The 17,631-nt window shown below is 47.5% G+C and overlaps 1 protein-coding gene across 4 annotated transcripts in view; it reads right to left on the reverse strand.

Moving 5' to 3' along the window:
- STOX2 (storkhead box 2) overlaps positions 1 to 10,365 on the reverse strand; it is a 223,255-nt gene extending 212,890 nt beyond the window's left edge. For 3 of the 4 annotated variants that reach the window (XM_064585701.1, XM_064585702.1, XM_054508559.2), the window contains exon 1: positions 9,300 to 10,365. In XM_064585701.1, coding sequence (XP_064441771.1) covers positions 9,300 to 9,651 — 352 coding nt within the window. In that variant the 5' untranslated portion in view covers positions 9,652 to 10,365. Of the gene's footprint in view, positions 1 to 8,807; positions 8,951 to 9,299 lie in introns of those variants that run through there. The other variant, XM_064585703.1, reaches the window with a different exon arrangement.
- Positions 10,366 to 17,631: the final 7,266 nt, after the last annotated feature.

A 17,631-nucleotide genomic window follows, 5' to 3' on the forward strand; every position in this document is an offset into this window, starting at 1 on the left:
AGGATCTGAGTGAATACGGGGAATGGGAGATTGCAGCATACATAATCAGTGAGCTGAAAAGTTGGGATTTCTTTCCAGAAGGATGGCAGTGCCCATGGAGCTGTATCATCCTTTTCTGCCTCAGGAGGAGTCCAGAAGTGTCTGGCTGGTTGACCAGAAGCAGAGATTTAAGGGAAAGGGCCAAGGTGAATTGTTCAGCCTGGACAGTGCTCTTCCCACAGCACGGGGGGGGGAACGCCCTCTAACCGCAGGCCCGCACATTTCAGCCCATGAGCAACTTCAGGCCTGGGCGAGACTGGCAGAGAGAATGCACAGAGCTCGGTCCCCATCCCGCCCTCTCTGACAGGGACAAGAAGACTTCCAAGAGGAGGACAGGATTCACCGCAAGACTGTCGAATGTGAAACCGTCCTGCATCTCACCTGCACCAGACGGTCTTCAGCACTTCCTTGTGATCCCTGTGCCCTGGCTTCCCCTCTTCGGTGGCCTTCCCCCTGGCACTGTGCACGTGTCAGCCGTGGACCCGTGCCCTCCTCCACACTCCCAACCTCTCCCTCACACACACGCTCCATCCCCCGCTGCTCAGGAGCAGCTCTTCCCGGCTCCATCCTCCCACCACGGGCCACCGCCAAGCAAGCAGGAAGGATTAGGAAACTGAGCTGGGAAGCTGGCTGGTCTGTGACTTGATGCATAAAGCACAGCTGCACCAGTCTGAAGTCCAAGAGGGAAGGAACTGAGAATTGGTGTGGGAGTGACTGCAAACGCTGACAGCTCTCTGGGGTGGGCGTGCAGCCCCCTCCGCTGACAGGGGGCTTGGAGCTGCATGCCCCTCCCGAGCGCAGAACACAACCGAAACAGGCAAGAGCCAAAGGTCTGGGAATATCTGTAGATAAATAAAATTTGTCTTGAGAATCCTATCAACCCTCCAAGGGGTCAAATATGTAGACAGTTCTCCTCCACTTTCCCAGCATGAAGGAGTCAGAAACCTCTCTAGGACTCATGAAGGTCACTTTCAAGGGTGGCATGGTGGGGATGGGGCGGGGGGGAGCCCGGAATTTCTGAAGATAAAGTTCCTTAGAAGAGCAGGCCCTGAGCTCTATTGTCCTATAAATGGATACCTAAAGGGAACTTTAGTTTCCAGAAAAATCTGGGGGAGAGAAAACTACTTAGAAAGGCAGAGATGTAATCATAATCTTTTGCTGCAAAGGTGTGAAAGGAAAACTTGCCTTACACCCTGGAGGGAAAGTTGGTTGGGGGGGGGGGGGGGCGGTTCCTGACACAGCTTTGGAGGAAGCGTGGCAGCCACCGAAGGAAAATGCTAAGAGACAGCAACCTCCTCCAGGAAGGAACAAAGCAGAAGCCTGGCAGCTTCCTATCCTTCCAGCCAGCATCCCCTCAGCGCCCGGGGCTGTGAGGACACAGGCAGCAGTAATCTCAGGTGGTAAGATGAAATCCCACCAGACCGCACTGCACCCTTTGAAGACATCGGTAAGCCTTTAGGGACCTCCAGGAACCCCTAGATTCTTGAGAAGATGATTACTTTGGACAGACTACTAATCAGCCTACATTCAGCAAACTGAGAGTCTTTATATGCTCCCCACGTGTTTGGTATTGGGAAAGGAGAAGGTGACATCCTGGTTTCAGAGACAAGTCATTTTGCATCGACAGAGGGGCCCTCACTTTAGAAAATTATATTTTAGGGCCTTTGCAAGACATTGAAAAAAAGAGGAGTTTTATTGTGTTTACTTGTGTCTTAAAAGTAAAACTGACAGCACAGAAGTATGCTTTCATATTGTTAACATCATAAGAACGTCGTAAGACCCACTCTGTTCTACATGGTGTCCACCACCCTGGGGACCTTCTCATTAGCTGGCTCTGCCCCCCTAGGAGGGTTTACCTTCATCTCTACCCCAAAACTACTCTGATGGATCCTCTTTACCTTAATCACTTATCAAATTCTTCAGAGATGCCTCTAGTTCTGGTCCTTGACAACATCCTAATTAACTGTTCTCTATCAAGAGAGATTGACTGTGGGGCGCCTGGGTGGCTCAGTTAGGCATCTGACTCCTGATTTCGGATGATCTCAGGGTCGTGAGATCAAGGCCCACTCCAGGCTCTGCACTGGGCATGGAGCCTGCTTGGGATTCTCTCTCTCTCCCTTTGCTCCTACCCTCACCCTGCTCACACTCGCTTTCTCTCTCTCCCCCTCTCTCTCTCTAAAAAAAAAAAAGACCTATTGATACCAAAATATCAAAAGCTGCTTTAAACACCCTCTGATGCCAATGTGATTAAAGTTTATTAAAAAGTCCTTGGCATAGGATCTTCTTAAAGATCAATTTATTTCTATGTATGCATATATACAATATTTATATATTAATAGATTATATTCACAGCTTATACCTTATCAATACATCTATTTAACCTCCTCATTCAGATAAACCAGATCATTCATTTAAAAAGTAAAAAACAGGGATGCCTGGGCGGCTCAGTTGGTTAAGTGTCTGCCTTCAGCTCAGGTCATGATCCCAGGGTCCTGGGTTCAAGTTCCGCAGGGGGCTCCCTGCTCAGCGGGGAGTCTGCTTCTCTCTCTGCCTGCCACTTCCCTCTGTTTATGCGTTCGCTCTCTCTGTCTCTTTCTCTGACAAAAGAATACATAAAATCTAAAAAAGAAAAAGTAAAAAACAAGTCTGCGATTATATTATGTCTACAGCTATAATACAGAATGGAAGGGTTCAAAACTTCACAAATGCATGAACTGAGTAGAATAATGACTCAAGTACATCTCCAAACTTCAAGGGACTATGGTAAAGCCCCCCTCGTACACATCACCGTGTGAGATACTTTAAGCAGGATGAAACCTTTAAAATGATTTGTAGCAAGTAATTTGTATACAACCGACCTCTCTGGATTTTTACCCCAAAGCACCTGAGTGCTTTCACTCCGGAACTAGAGACACAGACAAACACCTTTCAGTTTTATGTTCCTTTAAAAAGAACTTGGGGGGGCGCCTGGGTGGCTCAGTTGGTTAAGCGACTGCCTTCGGCTCAGGTCATGATCCTGGAGTCCCTGGATCGAGTCCCGCATCGGGCTCCCTGCTCAGCAGGGAGTCTGCTTCTCCCTCTGACCCTCACCCCTCTCATGCTCTCTCTCTCATTCTCTCTCTCAAATAAATAAAATCTTTAAAAAAATAAAAAAATAAAAAGAACTTGGGGATAACTGGCAAATTTACCTCTTAATGCAAGCGGGAGATAAACATGTGCTCAGGGTAAAATTTATAAATCTCCGCCAAGTCTCCCAGTTATCGCAGCGAGCCTGTGAGTCTCAGAAGTTCATTCTAAATGCTTTATTACAATGAAACTGACACACCTCTACTGAAAATATCTCTGAGCCAGAGTGAGGTCATTCATAAAAATATTTTTTATGACCAGCCAGAAATTAATAAAACCAGAAATGCATCACCGTTCGCTGTTTTAGCCTTCATCCTGAGATTTTTAATACGAGAGGTAAGGTTCTCTAAGCGTGAGGCCCGTCTCTGAAACTTTTCTGGATATTCTACAGACCCCCAACCCAGTGCTCCAGACTTACTGGATGTTCAATGCCTCGTCCGCACAGAATAAAATCCCAGGAGGCCCCATGTGGCCTGGAGGCCGCCAGCCCGTCTGACCTCACCTCCTGTCCCGCCTTCCATTTCCATTCTTCTGCTGGTTCAACCAGCCCCAGCCTCGCTGGCTCTTTCCCGTTCCTCCAACACGTCAAGCTGCTTTCCATGGGCTCTTCCATTGTTGGCAGACTGATGGTCAGTCAAGTGCTACACGAAGGAGATGTTATTACAGAGCAGTCCCTCCACACACGGGGGTGAGGCAGGGGCCTAGCTACGCGGCAGAAAGGGAGGCAGCCGCTCTCCTTTACCTAAGCCCTGTGGAAAGATCATTAACCACACAAAGTAATGAACCCACCTGTGTGGCCCAAAGGAAGCTCAAACATGAGGGTCTTGGGCGACACTGGTTTCTCTTTTCCGTTGTGTTGTTTAAGAGAAAAGGAGGACGTAGCCCCTTCTGGCCAACCCAGTTGCCGCTGGGCCGCCTGCCCCCCTAAATTGTTGGGAGGGTGTGTGTGTGTCTTGGAAGGAAATTTTGGTGAGGACAATGTGACCAAAGGGAAAGGAAGGGAAGGGAAAAAGAGAAAAGGAGAAGACAAGGCAAGACAAAACCCACCGTCTGGACCCAGATTCTAGCTCTTTCTCTTACTGAACTAGGTATCCTTGGAGAAGTACTTGTTTTCTCTGTGCCTCAGTTTCTTCATTTGTAAAACAGGTAAAATAATGATACCTAAATGGGATAGCTGTCTTAAAGATTAGTTAATAAGACAGAGAAAGCAAAATCCTATATGATTTCACTTTATGTGGAATCAAAACAAACAAATTAACAAGCAAAAAGCAGAAACAGACCCATGAATACCGACTACAAACTGGTGGTTGCCAGAGCGGAGGGGGTGGGGGAAGGGCAAAATGGGTGGAGGGGGATGGGAGGTTCAGGCTTCCAGTTAGGGGCCCAATACGGGATGAGAGGCACAGCACAGGGAATTCAGTCAATGGCCGGGGAATCGTGTTGGATGAGGACAGATTATAGCTGCTTTTGTGATGAGCAGGGCAAAGCATACAGACTTGTTGAATCGCTCTGTCCTACACCTGAAACTAATGTAACATTGTGTGCCTACTATCTTTCAATTAAAAAAAAAAAGAGTTAATAAAAATAAAGCACGTAGACAATAATAAATGACCAATCAATGGTGATTATTATTCCACCTCTCCTCATCACTCTTGAGCCCATCACCTGCATAAGTTTTACAGCACTTGGAACTCCATGAACTTCTTCTTTCTTTGTCGAATTTTTGAAATGTCTGCTGCCCCACTAGAATGGAACCTCCGAAAGTACAGGGACTTTTGTTCTTGTCTGACCCATGCTCTACCTCTGTTCCCAGAATAGACCCTAGAAAGTGGGAGATGTTCCAGTTGTTGAATGAATCAGCATCTCTCCTTCAAAAAGCTTCATAGCACTCATGAATCAATCCCAACCATCAGTTGGTGAATATTATTCAATTTTAAGTTGACTTAAATAAACACAATAAACTTCTGGGGGAGCCTATGCAAACTTTTTTGGAGAATATGTTTTTTGTTTGGTTTTGGTTTTGTTGTTGTTGTTGTTTAAAGATTTTATTTATTTATTTATTTGAAAGCGAGAGCAGGGAGAAGCAGAGGGAGAAGGAGGTGCAGACTCCACACTGAGCCTGGAGCTAGATGCAGGGCTCCATCCCACGACCCAGATCACAACCTGAGCCAAAATCAAGAGGTGGTCACTTAACCGACTGAGCCACCCAGGGGCCCCTGTGGTTTTTTTAAATAAACTCTACCCTCAACATGGGGCTCAAACTCATGACCACAAGATCAAGAGTCACATGCTCTACCAACTGAGCCAGCCAGGTGCCCCAGGAGAATATACTAAAAACAAAACAAAAAAACAAACAAAAAAAACTATTCTGGGAGTGCCTGGGTGGCTCAGTCAGTTAAGTGACTCTTGATTTCGGCTCAGGTGATGATGACAGTGTGGTAAGATCAAGCCCCACAACGGGCTCTACACTCAGCATGGAGCCTGCTTAAGATTCTTTCTCTCCCTCTGCCTCTCCCCTCCCCACTCCCCTCTCTAAAAAAAAAGAAAAAGAAAAAACACAATTCTGTCCTAAAATTTTACTACTTGGAGAAACCACCTTAAGAGAGCAACTCCTTTTGAGAAAACCAATAAAGATTTTGAAATAGAATAAAATCTTGATGCCCATAAGTTCTAAACAACTTTATAATATAAACTACAAGTTCTGATTTAAAGTCTAAAAAGCATATCGCATATTTGGAGCTAAGTATTTGAATATCGAAGGTTAAACTGGGAACATACAAAGAGCCACTGGCAGGGACAGAGAACTAACCCATGCCCCCTGACATATGAAGTCAGGAGGCCCTATGGCATTGACCACTGGATCTGACTAAGGCTGGGGGTAGGAAAACCACATGAGCCCCAGGAGGAGGAGCATGTGGGCTCCACGCAAAGGCCAAAGGCCGGTGGGCTAGGAGCTGGGGCTGGAAAGCCCTCCAGACACAACCCAGCTAAGATGCTATCTTCTTTAAGGAAATAACCCTGAACCATGGGATGCACCTTAGAGAGTGACCACCTAATACAGCTCTCATCACCTCTCCCCACAACTGTGTCCGAGGACTGAGGTGGGGCTCCTGTGTCTAATCCCCTCCCAGTGCCATCCACCACTCCCACTGTCCCCAGAATTCTCCTTATACAACAATCAAATATGTCACCCCTCTCCCTGCTCAAAAGCGACTAGCAGCTTCTACATCATTCCATTTGGGCCTAGCCTCCTTTCGCATTGTTGGATCATACCCTTCCCCCCAGCCACCCAAACCAGCCAGCTTCCAAACATGTCATGAGCTCCCCAACCTGGTAACTCTGCTCATGTTCTTGCCTGCGTCGGAAAGCTGTTGTGTTCTGAACGAACCCCTTGCGCCCCACATCTGCACACGGTCTAGCTCAAGCCTCATCTCTGGGAAACCTCTCCACCAGCTCACAAGGCAGAAGGAGCCGCTCCTTGCTCCCTTCAAAGCACTGCCCAGTTTTGTGGGAGTCTCGCTCAAAAAAGACGGCACACCCCGCTAGTCTTTACAATCTCGGGAGAGACACAGAGAATGCAATTAGTACACACTCAATAAACACGTACGGGATTTAACTTACCGTGATTTACTCAAAATATACAGCACAACTTTGAAACATCCTGACTTTCCTGAGCACACATGTCCCTTTGAAGGGTCCTGGAAATCCAAAGTCTGAACTTTTTTTCTACACGCCCAGAGCAGGTCACTTCTAAGGAGTGAATGTGACAATTCCACATCAAAACTTCTCCTTTGACTTGCTTATTCCCCCCCAGCCCCCGCTCCTTCTTGAATCCATAATCACCTCCTCATTGTCCAACTGTCACCTGAAATTTTACAGTTGGTTAGAACCACATGCTTTTGGACTTAACAGGCAAAAGTCATTTGGAATTGCTTGCACCTTCGATCCTGCAACAGACACCGAGGCTCCCACAGAGAATTCTTAGAGCAGATAAACTCTCTCCCAACAATTCAGCATTTTTACGGTCATTACTGAAATGCAACTGGAATTCCAGCAGAAATTCTGAAGCCCCAAAGCAGCTCAAAAGAAAGTGACCACTTGGATCCCAGCAGACCTCACTCTGCTCCTTTACCTGATGCTCCCCATCATGGTACTGAGTGCCCCAGCGGAGCTGAGCAATGCAGCGGCTAACCCCCCTCCACCCCCCAGTCAGCTTAAGACCGCTCAAGCTACCCAGCCAGGTCAGGACAAAGGTCAATCAACGACAGCAATTTGGAAGCTTTCAAATTGCCAAAATATTTCTCTTTGGTTAATAGAACAGATCCCCAATTCCTAGGAGTTTACAAATTCTGCTGAAATGAAAGAAAAAAAAAAGTGAACTGAAATATTTACCAATCAAATGCTATTGATACAATGTCTGGGATTTCAAAATGGCATTAGGTGGGGAACAGGGGTGGAGGCAAAATACGATTGGCCATGTCCTAATATATTTCAAAGTTGGATGATGGGTACATGGGAATTCAATATAAGATTTTTGAATTATGTTACCTTTGTATGTTTGGGATTTTCAAAAATGAAAAGGGAAAACTAAGAATGAAGTCGAGTTTAAAAGAAAACCATTAAAAGGCTGTCATCTACACAGGGCATAAAAATAACTGCATATACCCCTGCTTCCTGACGTGCTGCAGCCCTACCTCCAAGAGCAGATCAAGTCTCAGAGGCATTAACCTTGGCCCCTTTACTAAGGCAGCTTCATTACAGGTAGTCCACTACGGTTTTTTGCTAAAGAAAAAAAAATTAAAGCACCTTTTGAAATTTAGCACGGGTTACAAAACACACAAGATGCAAGCCTTCCTGGGTTTTTTGTCCACTCAATTCAAAGGAAGCTTTGTAAAGATTTCTGCTCTACAAAAACAGACAAAATACCACTAAATAAAAAATGCTATGGATTTGCGATAGGCATAGAGGAAGACCCAGGAGCAGGTATAAACTAATCCGTCAGAGGAAAGCAGTACAGCGACAGTGGGCAACGAAAAAGGCGGCTTTACAGTGTTTTAGCGTTTGAACTTTTGACCTCCTCCCAAAACGTCACGAAAGAATTTCTAAACCGTGGTACTGGAAAGAATGCTTTCTTTCTTGAAATCGTTGCATTAAGCGCTCCTATTTACCATTTACGTTTTCCACCACTGGGCCCAAGGTGCAAAACTAAAAAGTATATTCTAAAAGAGATGCAATCTGGATTAAAGAATATAGGAGTGCAATTAAAAAAGAAAAGAACACAGCAAGTCAGGCAACCCTGGAAGCGCGCAGCGACTACCACCTATCCGGCTCTCTTCCCCCTTACACTAGTCTTCTTTTGTTGAGGATCAGACTTCCCCCTGATTTCCTCGTGTCCCTTCTTCCCTTCAAACACACAAAACCAAAGAAAGGTGTACGGGAGGCAAGACATTTAAAACGAAATCCACAGCTCGGTCTGGCCCAGAAAAGCCGGCGCACGACACCCACCGTGTCCCAGCGCCGCGGGACGCGCCACCACCCCCCACCCCCCGGCCCAGGCAAAAGCCGGCGGGGAGCCGCGCGGAGGGGCAGCGTCGTCGCCCGCCGAAAGGACGTCGGGGGACGGAGCGGGGGCGGCCGCGCACCTGAACTGCCCGCCGCCGCCGCGTGGCGCGGCGGAGCCCGTCGCTACCTGATGCTACCAGAATCCTCTCCCGACTTCTCCCGCGATCGCACGCCTCCCGGGCCCGATCGGGGCAGCGCGGAAAGGGTGAGCCCGGCAGACCCGCGAGCGGCCGCCGACCGCCGAGCCTCCCGCGCCGCCGCCGCCGCGCCACCGCCGCCGCGCCACCGCCTACCTGGCCGGCCCCAGGCACCGCCCCGCTGGAACGCGCGGCCCGCGCCGCCAGGGAGGCTCCGGCGGGCGGGCCGGGGAGGGGGGGGCGTAGGTACGAATCCCCGTTTTAGGTGCCAGGAAGTTCCCCCAATCCCGCGCTGGCGGACGCCCGCCGGCCCCTCCCCCGGCCGGGGCTCGGAGGCGGAGGGAGGCGCGGGGCGCCCGGGGAAGCCGGCCGTGCCCGTCGCGGGGCCGGGCGCGGGCTCGGGGCGGGACGGGGGCGGGCGGCGGCCGGACTCACCGAGGCAGCGGATGTGGAAGCCCGAGGGCGGCCGCAGCGCCCGGCGCGTCCAGCCCTCGCGCAGCGCCTCCAGATGCTCCTCCTTGCCCTGGATCAGCAGGACCTGCTCGTCGATCCAGCCCAGGAAGAAGGTCTCGGCCACCGCGGCCGTGACCTTCTTGTTCCAGAAGTGCTGCATGTTCTCGGCTTTGAAGTCGGCGAAGATCTCGTAGCCGATGTGGTGCCGGGCGAGCTGGCGGGGCTGGGCCGGGGGCGCGGGGTGGGCGGCCCCGGACCTCTCCGCCGTTGGCCCCTCGGCCGGGCCCAGGACGATGGCCAGAGAGTGAGGCGCGATCTGCAGAAACTTCTCCATCTTCTGAAGCAGCCGGCGCCCCCGCCGCGCGGCCCCGGCTCCCCGCCGCCTCCGCCTCCCGCCGCTCCCGGGAACAGCCGCCGGAACGTCGTTGCGCGACAGGCGGGGAGCGCTAGTGCCCCCACCCGCGCCGGGGCTGGCCTCGCCCCAGCCGCCCGGGACGCCCGCGCAGCCCGCGCAGCCCCAGGGTCGCCGCGCCGCGAAGGGGACCGTGCGCGGAGCCCGCTCGGGCCCGAGCTCCGGCGCGCGTTACCTGCAGCTCCGGGCCACCCTCCGGGCACCGCTCATTTTACAGCGGCGGCACCCTCGCCTCCCTCGGCGCCCGGCGGCCCCGGCAGGGGGCGGAGACGCGGGAGGAGGAGGGCAGTTCGCGCCGCGTCCGGGGAACCCTCTTGGCTGGACTTAGCCGGAGAAATCTCCAGGAGTCCGAAGGGGGAAGGTGTTCGAGGTGGCCCAGAAGGCCGGGGGGTGTGCGTTTAGGTGGCAGGGCTCAGAGGAGACCTGGAGGCCGAGGGGGGGGAGGGGCGGGGGAGTGACACGCAGGGCGACACTTGGAAGCAAGGATTCCCGAGCGGAGTGTCGCTCCTCCCCACGCTCCACCCCCCACCCACCTCCAACCTCCTACCTCCTGCTGGAACAAGTGGATTAGCTGACTGGTTGATGGGCCCTTGGAAGTGGCTTTTTAAAAAACTGAGTCAAACCAGGAAAATGTGTCATCAGTCCCTCCTCCCGGACGCTTGTGGAACTCTCCTGTCGTATCTCCATCATGTACTGTGGGCCTGCTACGGAAGAAGCCCAGTAATTCCCCCTGTTACCTACACAACACTCCCTTGATGAAGAGGATATGGATATTACCAGGAAAGGTAACAGTCATGCTTTAAAAGAAAAGAAAAAACTTCGTTAAGGTTGTTTCTGTGCAAAACTGTGTTTTGCTTATTTTTCATTGAGAAAAACTATATACAGTTGTCATACATCTAAAGAGATGACTATAAGAAGAAGCATTAGGGGTTAATGCTCAATGTGAATGATTTTCCCATAACAAAGAATGTTTCCTAGAATACACAAAGGAACAGTATATTCAGAAAGCTACCCCTGGAAAGATTGCTTGAAGCTTTGAAACAACAGGCTTTCCATCTTCGGCTACACTTATCTAGGCTCAAAGGTCTTAGGGCCATGTTTTAGTCAAGAGTAAGACTCAAGCTTCCCCTCTCCTTGCATCTGCAAAAAGAAAGCCCCTTTTCCCAAATGCAAGCCTTAGGAGTTTAGCCCTGACATGTCTGCGTGAGCCCTATGGGCATACTCTTCCCACATGTAGCTCCAGGGGTTACTGTCTTCCTTGGGCAGCAATCTCGCTTGATGATAATAATAGTGTAAAATTTATTCAGTGCTCATGGTATGCAAAGGTCTTTAATTCTTACAACAGTCATTTGAGGTAGATATTACCACCCCCACTTTATGGAAGAGGAAACTAAGGCAAAAGAATGTAAGTAATTGGGACGCCCGGGTGGCTCAGTAGGTTAAGCGTCTGCCTTCGGCTCAGGTCATGATCCCAGGGTCCTGGGATCGAGTCCCGCATCGGACTCCTTGCTCAGCGGGGATCCTGCTTCTCCCTCTGCCTGCCGCTCCGCCTGCTTGTGCACTCGCTTGCGCTCTCTGACAAATAAATAAGTTAAATTTAAAATAATGTAAGTAATTTGTCTACCTAGTTCCCCAGTCATGAAGTGGTAGAACTGTAATCTAAACCTAGACAGTTTGTCTCCAAGGCTCAACCTGTGTGCTTTCACATCTGTTCCATTTAACCGACCAACAACTGGCAGATAAAATTTTCAAAAAAAGTCCTTCGACGGTGCCTCTTGAATAAATGATATTTGACATTTGTAGTAGGTATCTATTGCGGCGTAACAAATCACCCCCAAACTTAGCAGCTTAAAACAACAAACACTGATCATCTCACACTTTCTGTGAGTCAGGAATCCAGGCACAGTCCAACCGGATGCCTCTAGCTCAAAGTCTCTCATAAAGTTGCAGTCAAGCCAGGGCTCTGGTCTCATCTGAAGGCTCGGCTCGGTGTGGATCCTCTGCCAAGCTCCCTCACATTGTTGTTGGCAGGATTCAGTTCCTTGAGCGTGGTTGGATTGAGGGCCTTAGTTCCTCCCTCTCCGAAGACCCAGTCTGTTCCTAACAATATGAACATCTACATAAGGTAGCTCACAACATGCTAGATGGGTTCCCTCAGATCACCCAGTTCGGAAATCACAATCTAATCTTGGAGGTGCCATCCTATCACCTCCGCTGCATTCTGTTTGCTAGAAGTGATTCACTAAAGCCAAATCCAAACTCAAAGGGAGAGAATTACACAAAGGTATAAGGACCAGGAGGTAGGGATCATGTGAGGTTATTCTAGAAGCTATCTACCACAACATTTAAAATGAACCAATGAAAAGGTTCCATTTTTACAATGTTTGCGATAATGTGACAAATTAAAAGGGCACCTTCTAATATAAATGCTCCCTCTCACATACAGATAGCAAGCTCTTCACACACTTACATACACACAAAACACTACTGATCCTCTGAACAGGTAGGGCCATGTGAGAGTCTATATCATCAGAACTCAGTGCAATTAATATGAGGAGCTACTTAATCGATTCTTACCACTGTCATCACCTGCATAATCAACCTCATTAGCATCATTAGGGCTGTTTATGATTACTCATGAAATGCCAGGCAATGTGCTAAGAACTTTTTATATATGGTGATATTATGGTTTTTTCCAGAGGATAAACATAACGGCAATAATACCTTTGAGATAAGTAGCCTAACACATTTTCATTTTCAGTAACCCTCATTTCCCAGTTATCCATGAACTCAGTTGTTTCTGCTTCACGTCAGTTTGCCAAAATCTGTCCATGAATTTAGCTTTCTTTTCTTCCTCTATCTTTCTCTCTCTTTGCCCCCTTCCCCAGCCCCGATCGAAGGTGCAAACATTACTCGGCAAGGAACTATTTCCTTCCCTAGATTCAGTATTCAGGACCTTTATGTTGACCCAAGTAGCATGAAGATTTCCTGGTTATTTTCCAAGGAAGGATGTTCAACATTTATCAAATGCTCGTTCTTGCAAAATTCAATAAGGAGGAACAATTATTATTTCAATTTTCCCATTGAGAAAACTGAAGTTCACAGAAGTTAATTTGCCCAAGGTCAAACAACTAATAGCCAATCAACCCAAAATTTCAATGGGACCTATGACTCCAAAACCCATGCTTAATGCTTGTTCAGCATTCACTGCAGCCTCCAAGGGAACTAAGAACCCACAAGATAGACTTAATGTTACTTCATTCAGAAGAAATGCTTGCACCAATTTCCTTGAAAACACTCGGGAAAAACAATGAAGGACTATTTGAGTATTAATCAAATAAGGAACCCCCAAACCCGACTCCAACACCCTGGGGAGAACACTTGCCTCAGTTGTCTCAATCCTGAAGTTTGGGATCGAGTGGGATTTGGTGCAGGATGAAAAAGTACTGTGAATGAACCTCTTTGTCAGCATTTCTCCCCATTGCCTGCAGTCAACTGCCTGCCATTCTTGTGGGGAAAGAGGGTGTTGCTAAACTTTCTCTTGCCCAGGCTTATCAATTGCTGATTGTCCACTGGGATATAACAGAAGCTCAGACAATCATCACTCAGGGCGGTGCATTCCAGCCCAAGGGCCTTCACTTTGGAATTTCTGTTGGTGGCCAACAGTGTTTTCTAAACACTGCTTTGCCACTCCCTCATCAAGAGGTAGTGTCTCTCTCTCTCTCTCTCTCTGTCTCTCTCTCTCTCTCCCTCTATCTACTTCCTTGACTCTGGCCAGGCCCTGTGATTGATTGGCCCAAGAGAACAGAGCTGAATTGATGCTGTACCCGCTCTGGGCATAGACCTTACTGGCTTCATATGGCTTCATAGTTCTCACTTCCGCCTCTTGGAAACCAGCCACCATGTAACAAGTGCAACTCTTCTGAGATCGTCATGCTGTGAGGACGCTTGAGCTAGCCACATGAAGAGGGTACAGAGAGAGAGGGGGCAGTGCCAGCCAACTCCCAGTCATGCTTGCCATCCCAGTCCCAGGAACCAGACACTTTACTCGTGTGAGTAAAGGAGACATTCTAGCCCCAGCTGACACCAAATATAGAAGAACCGGGTCCCCAGACTGAACTCCAATCAGGACGTCTCCGGGTCTTTAAGTCACTTCAGCCGAAACTTCCAACTTAGTGTAGCAGACAGAGGTGAGCCATCCCCCGAGCCCTACCTGATTGCCTGACCCACAGAATGGTGAGCATAATAAAGTGGCAGCCAGGGACGCCTGGGTGGCTCAGTCAGCAACCGTCTGCCTTGGGCTCAGGTCATGATCCCGGGGTCCTGGGATTGAGCCCCGTATGGGGCTCCCTGATTAGCGGGGAGCCTCCATCTCCCCCTGCCTGCCGCTCCTCCCTGCTTGTGCTCTCTCTCTCTCTCTCTCACAAATAAATAAAATCTTAAAAAAAAAATTTACAAAAACTAAAAAAATAAAATGAAGTGGCAGCCATTTTTCATCACAGAGTTTTGGGGTGATTGGTTACAAAGCAATAGGTAAGTGGACCACTATTGGCTCTCGCAGTACCTGCGTGCTTCTTATGAATTCCAACATGTAAGAATCCAGGCCGGAAACCGTATTTCAGTGACGTCCTGAGTGTGGTACCAATGGAAAGTCAACTCATACAGAGAAAAAGGAAATGCTGCTATGTTATTTTTTTTTAAGATTTTATTTATTTATTTGAGACAGAGAGAATGAGAGAGAGAGAGCATGAGAGGGAGGAGGGTCAGAGGGAGAAGCAGACTCCCTGCCGAGCAGGGAGCCTGATGCGGGACTCGATCCCGGGACTCCAGGATCATGACCTGAGCCGAAGGCAGTCGCTTAACCAACTGAGCCACCCAGGCGCCCCGCTGCTATGTTATTTTTATATCACCAGTGTTGTTGGATTTAGACTAATAAGTTGAAGGCACCAATTAATGTGTCAGGAACAACGGCATCTGCACAAACCACTTAATAAAATCTTGCTGCAGTAGGAGTCCAGAATTTCCACCGAGCTTCTATAACCATGGGGTGACCACTGGGTCCAATTAAAAGCCTCATAATCAAACAAACAAACAAACAAACTTTAAAAGGGGGGGCACCTGGTTGGCTCAATCGGTAGAGCATGTGACTCTTGACCTTGGGGTCATGAGTTCAAGCCTTATGTTAGGTGTAGAGATTACTAAAAAAAATAAATAAATAGACTTTTTTAAAAAAGCCTCTTAAAAAGTTATTTCAAGGATAATCCACACCCTTAATTGGGTCACACCACTTATACAGTATTAATGATTTTGTTTGACCCTTACGACTACGTGCTTACCTACTATCTGAAAAGAATTGATTATTGATGACCTGAATTCCTTGTCTGTAACTGCTTATCCTAGATTAATAATAAAAATAACTAACATTTATATGGTGCTTCCTAGGTATGGCATCCCATGCTAATTCATTCATTTATTCCACATGACAACGCTATGCGGTAGATACTGTTGTTATTCTATATTTACAGATGAGAAACTGATCCACAGAGATGTTAAGCAACATGCTCAGGGGCTCAGCTGTTAAGTCGCCAGGATTCAAATCCACACAGTCTGTGCTCTTGACAACTATACTATAAGACCCCTCTACTCTTCTTCAAAGAGTCGGTGATCATCTTATTATCATAGCCAACATGTGTGAATCATTTGCTTGAGGATCTTGGCTATATTTTGTGGTTTAGAATTAATTTGACATTGATACTGAAAAGACTGCAAAAGTATATCACATGCTTCACCTCTCCCAACAACCTACTGAAGATTCTTACCTCGTCAAGACCTATATTGATCTTCCTTACATGGAAGACTTTTTTATTACCTGAGACACTTTTCAAAGTGGCTCAGAGTGCTCCTAGATGCTACTCTGATTCCTCACTCAGGTTTCCCCCAAAGAATTAATCTTTTCTAGGACAAAATGTAAGACTGCCACCATAACCGAGAGACTCATAGAGCCTAAATATTAAGATGGTTCATGTAGATGTTTCTTGAGATGCTTCTGAATAATATCTTTGTTGACAATCACCCAGGCATGACCCCTCCCTGTACTCTGGCTGGCGTATGGTACCAGTCTTGGCATCTCAATTACAGTGGCTGAAGCCCAACCCAGTCAAAACCAGTTTTCAAAGAGCAGAGTACAAAATATATTTTTCTTTGCCTTATATTCTATTCGTGGTTCATTCATGTTCAATTCCTAGAGTTGCGCCTAGCAGCAGTTAAGGGTAGAAACCAGTCTAGAGTAATACTTTCTCCCCCATTAAAATATTTAACAGTTTTCCTGCCTGTTATTGTAAACCCAATTCAATACACCCTAAATTTCATGCTAAAATCATTTTTATTTGAACAAAAATTCCACCAGCCACACCAGATGAGTGCGGGCTTTTTTGTTTTTTCATGAAATGTTTTATAATACTGGATGTCCACAACATTAGCATGCAAGCCTCAGGCTTTAACTCTGAGTGATCAAGAGTTACTAAATCTTGTTCCCATTCATTAATAATCATATGGCAGACAACTACTGTATTCTAGGCAGTGTGCTGAGTTCTAGACACAGAAAAATAAATATGACCTCGTCTTTATTTTGGGGGCGCTCACAGTTTGTAAGAGGAGACAGACCAATAACCTCCCTGAAATGAAATTATGCCTTTTGGTGCAATGGCAGAAGCATGTGTGTATCACGCAGGAGCAGAAAAGAGGGCGGGGGATAAAACGATGGAGTAGTTCATTAATTGGGTGACATCGAGAATGAGATAAGACTTCAGACAGTCGGGCGCCTGGGTGGCTCAGTTGGTTAAGCGACTGCCTTCGGCTCAGGTCATGATCCTGGAGTCCCGGGATCAAGTCCCGCATCAGGCTCCCTGCTCGGCGGGGAGTCTGCTTCTCCCTCTAACCCTCCCCCCTCTCATGCTCTCTCTCTCTATCTCATTCTCTCTCTCAAATAAATAAATAAATAAAATCTTAAAAAAAAAAAAAGACTTCAGACAGTAGGTAATATTGAACTAAAACTTGGAAGGTACGTATTTATTGTATGATATTCATGTATTCCATACAGCTCTTTCCAAACTAAAGGATATGACCCACAAGCAAGTATCCATCCCACTGGGAAGTGTGTCAGAGAACTGGTTATTAACGATAGAGTATCAGTTTGGGATTGATTCCGTTCTATTTATTTTTAAATTAGGGTAGATTCAAAGCTCCTTCAACAATAAGTTTACTCTCATTCCTCTGCAAACTACAAGGCTTTTTAGATAAGGAAAGAAAAGGGTGGAGTTAAAACTTTTCAGATGTAGTGAAAAGAAGGGCCATATGCACCCCAATGTTCATAGCAGCAATGTCCACAGTAGCCAAACTGTGGAAAGAGCCGAGATGCCCTTCAACAGATGAATGGATAAAGAAGATGTGGTCCATATAGACAATGGGATATTACTCAGCCATCAGAAAAGATGAATACCCAACTTTTACATCAACATGGATGGGACTGGAGGAGATTATGCTAAGCGAAATAAGTCAAGCAGAGAAAGTCAATTATCATATGGTTTCACTTATTTGTGGAACATAAGGAATAACATGGAGGACATTAGGAGAAGGAAGGGGAAAATGGGGGAGGGGATTGGAGGGAGAGATGAACCATGAGAAACTATGGACCTGAGAAACAAACAGGGTTCTAGAGGGGAGGGGGGTGGGGGGATGGGTTAGCCCGGTGATGGGTATTAAGGAGGGCACGTACTGCATGGAGCACTGGGTGTTATACAAAAACAATAGATCATGGATCACTACATCAAAAACTAATGATGTATTGTATGGTGACTAACATAATATAATAAAATTAAAAACTACAAAAAAAAAAAAACTACT

The sequence above is a fragment of the Mirounga angustirostris genome, unplaced genomic scaffold, assembly GCF_029215605.1.
Source record: "Mirounga angustirostris isolate CCGP_5_RB_7025 unplaced genomic scaffold, mMirAng1.0.hap1 SCAF_2, whole genome shotgun sequence".
In the NCBI taxonomy this organism is placed as follows: domain Eukaryota; kingdom Metazoa; phylum Chordata; class Mammalia; order Carnivora; family Phocidae; genus Mirounga; species Mirounga angustirostris.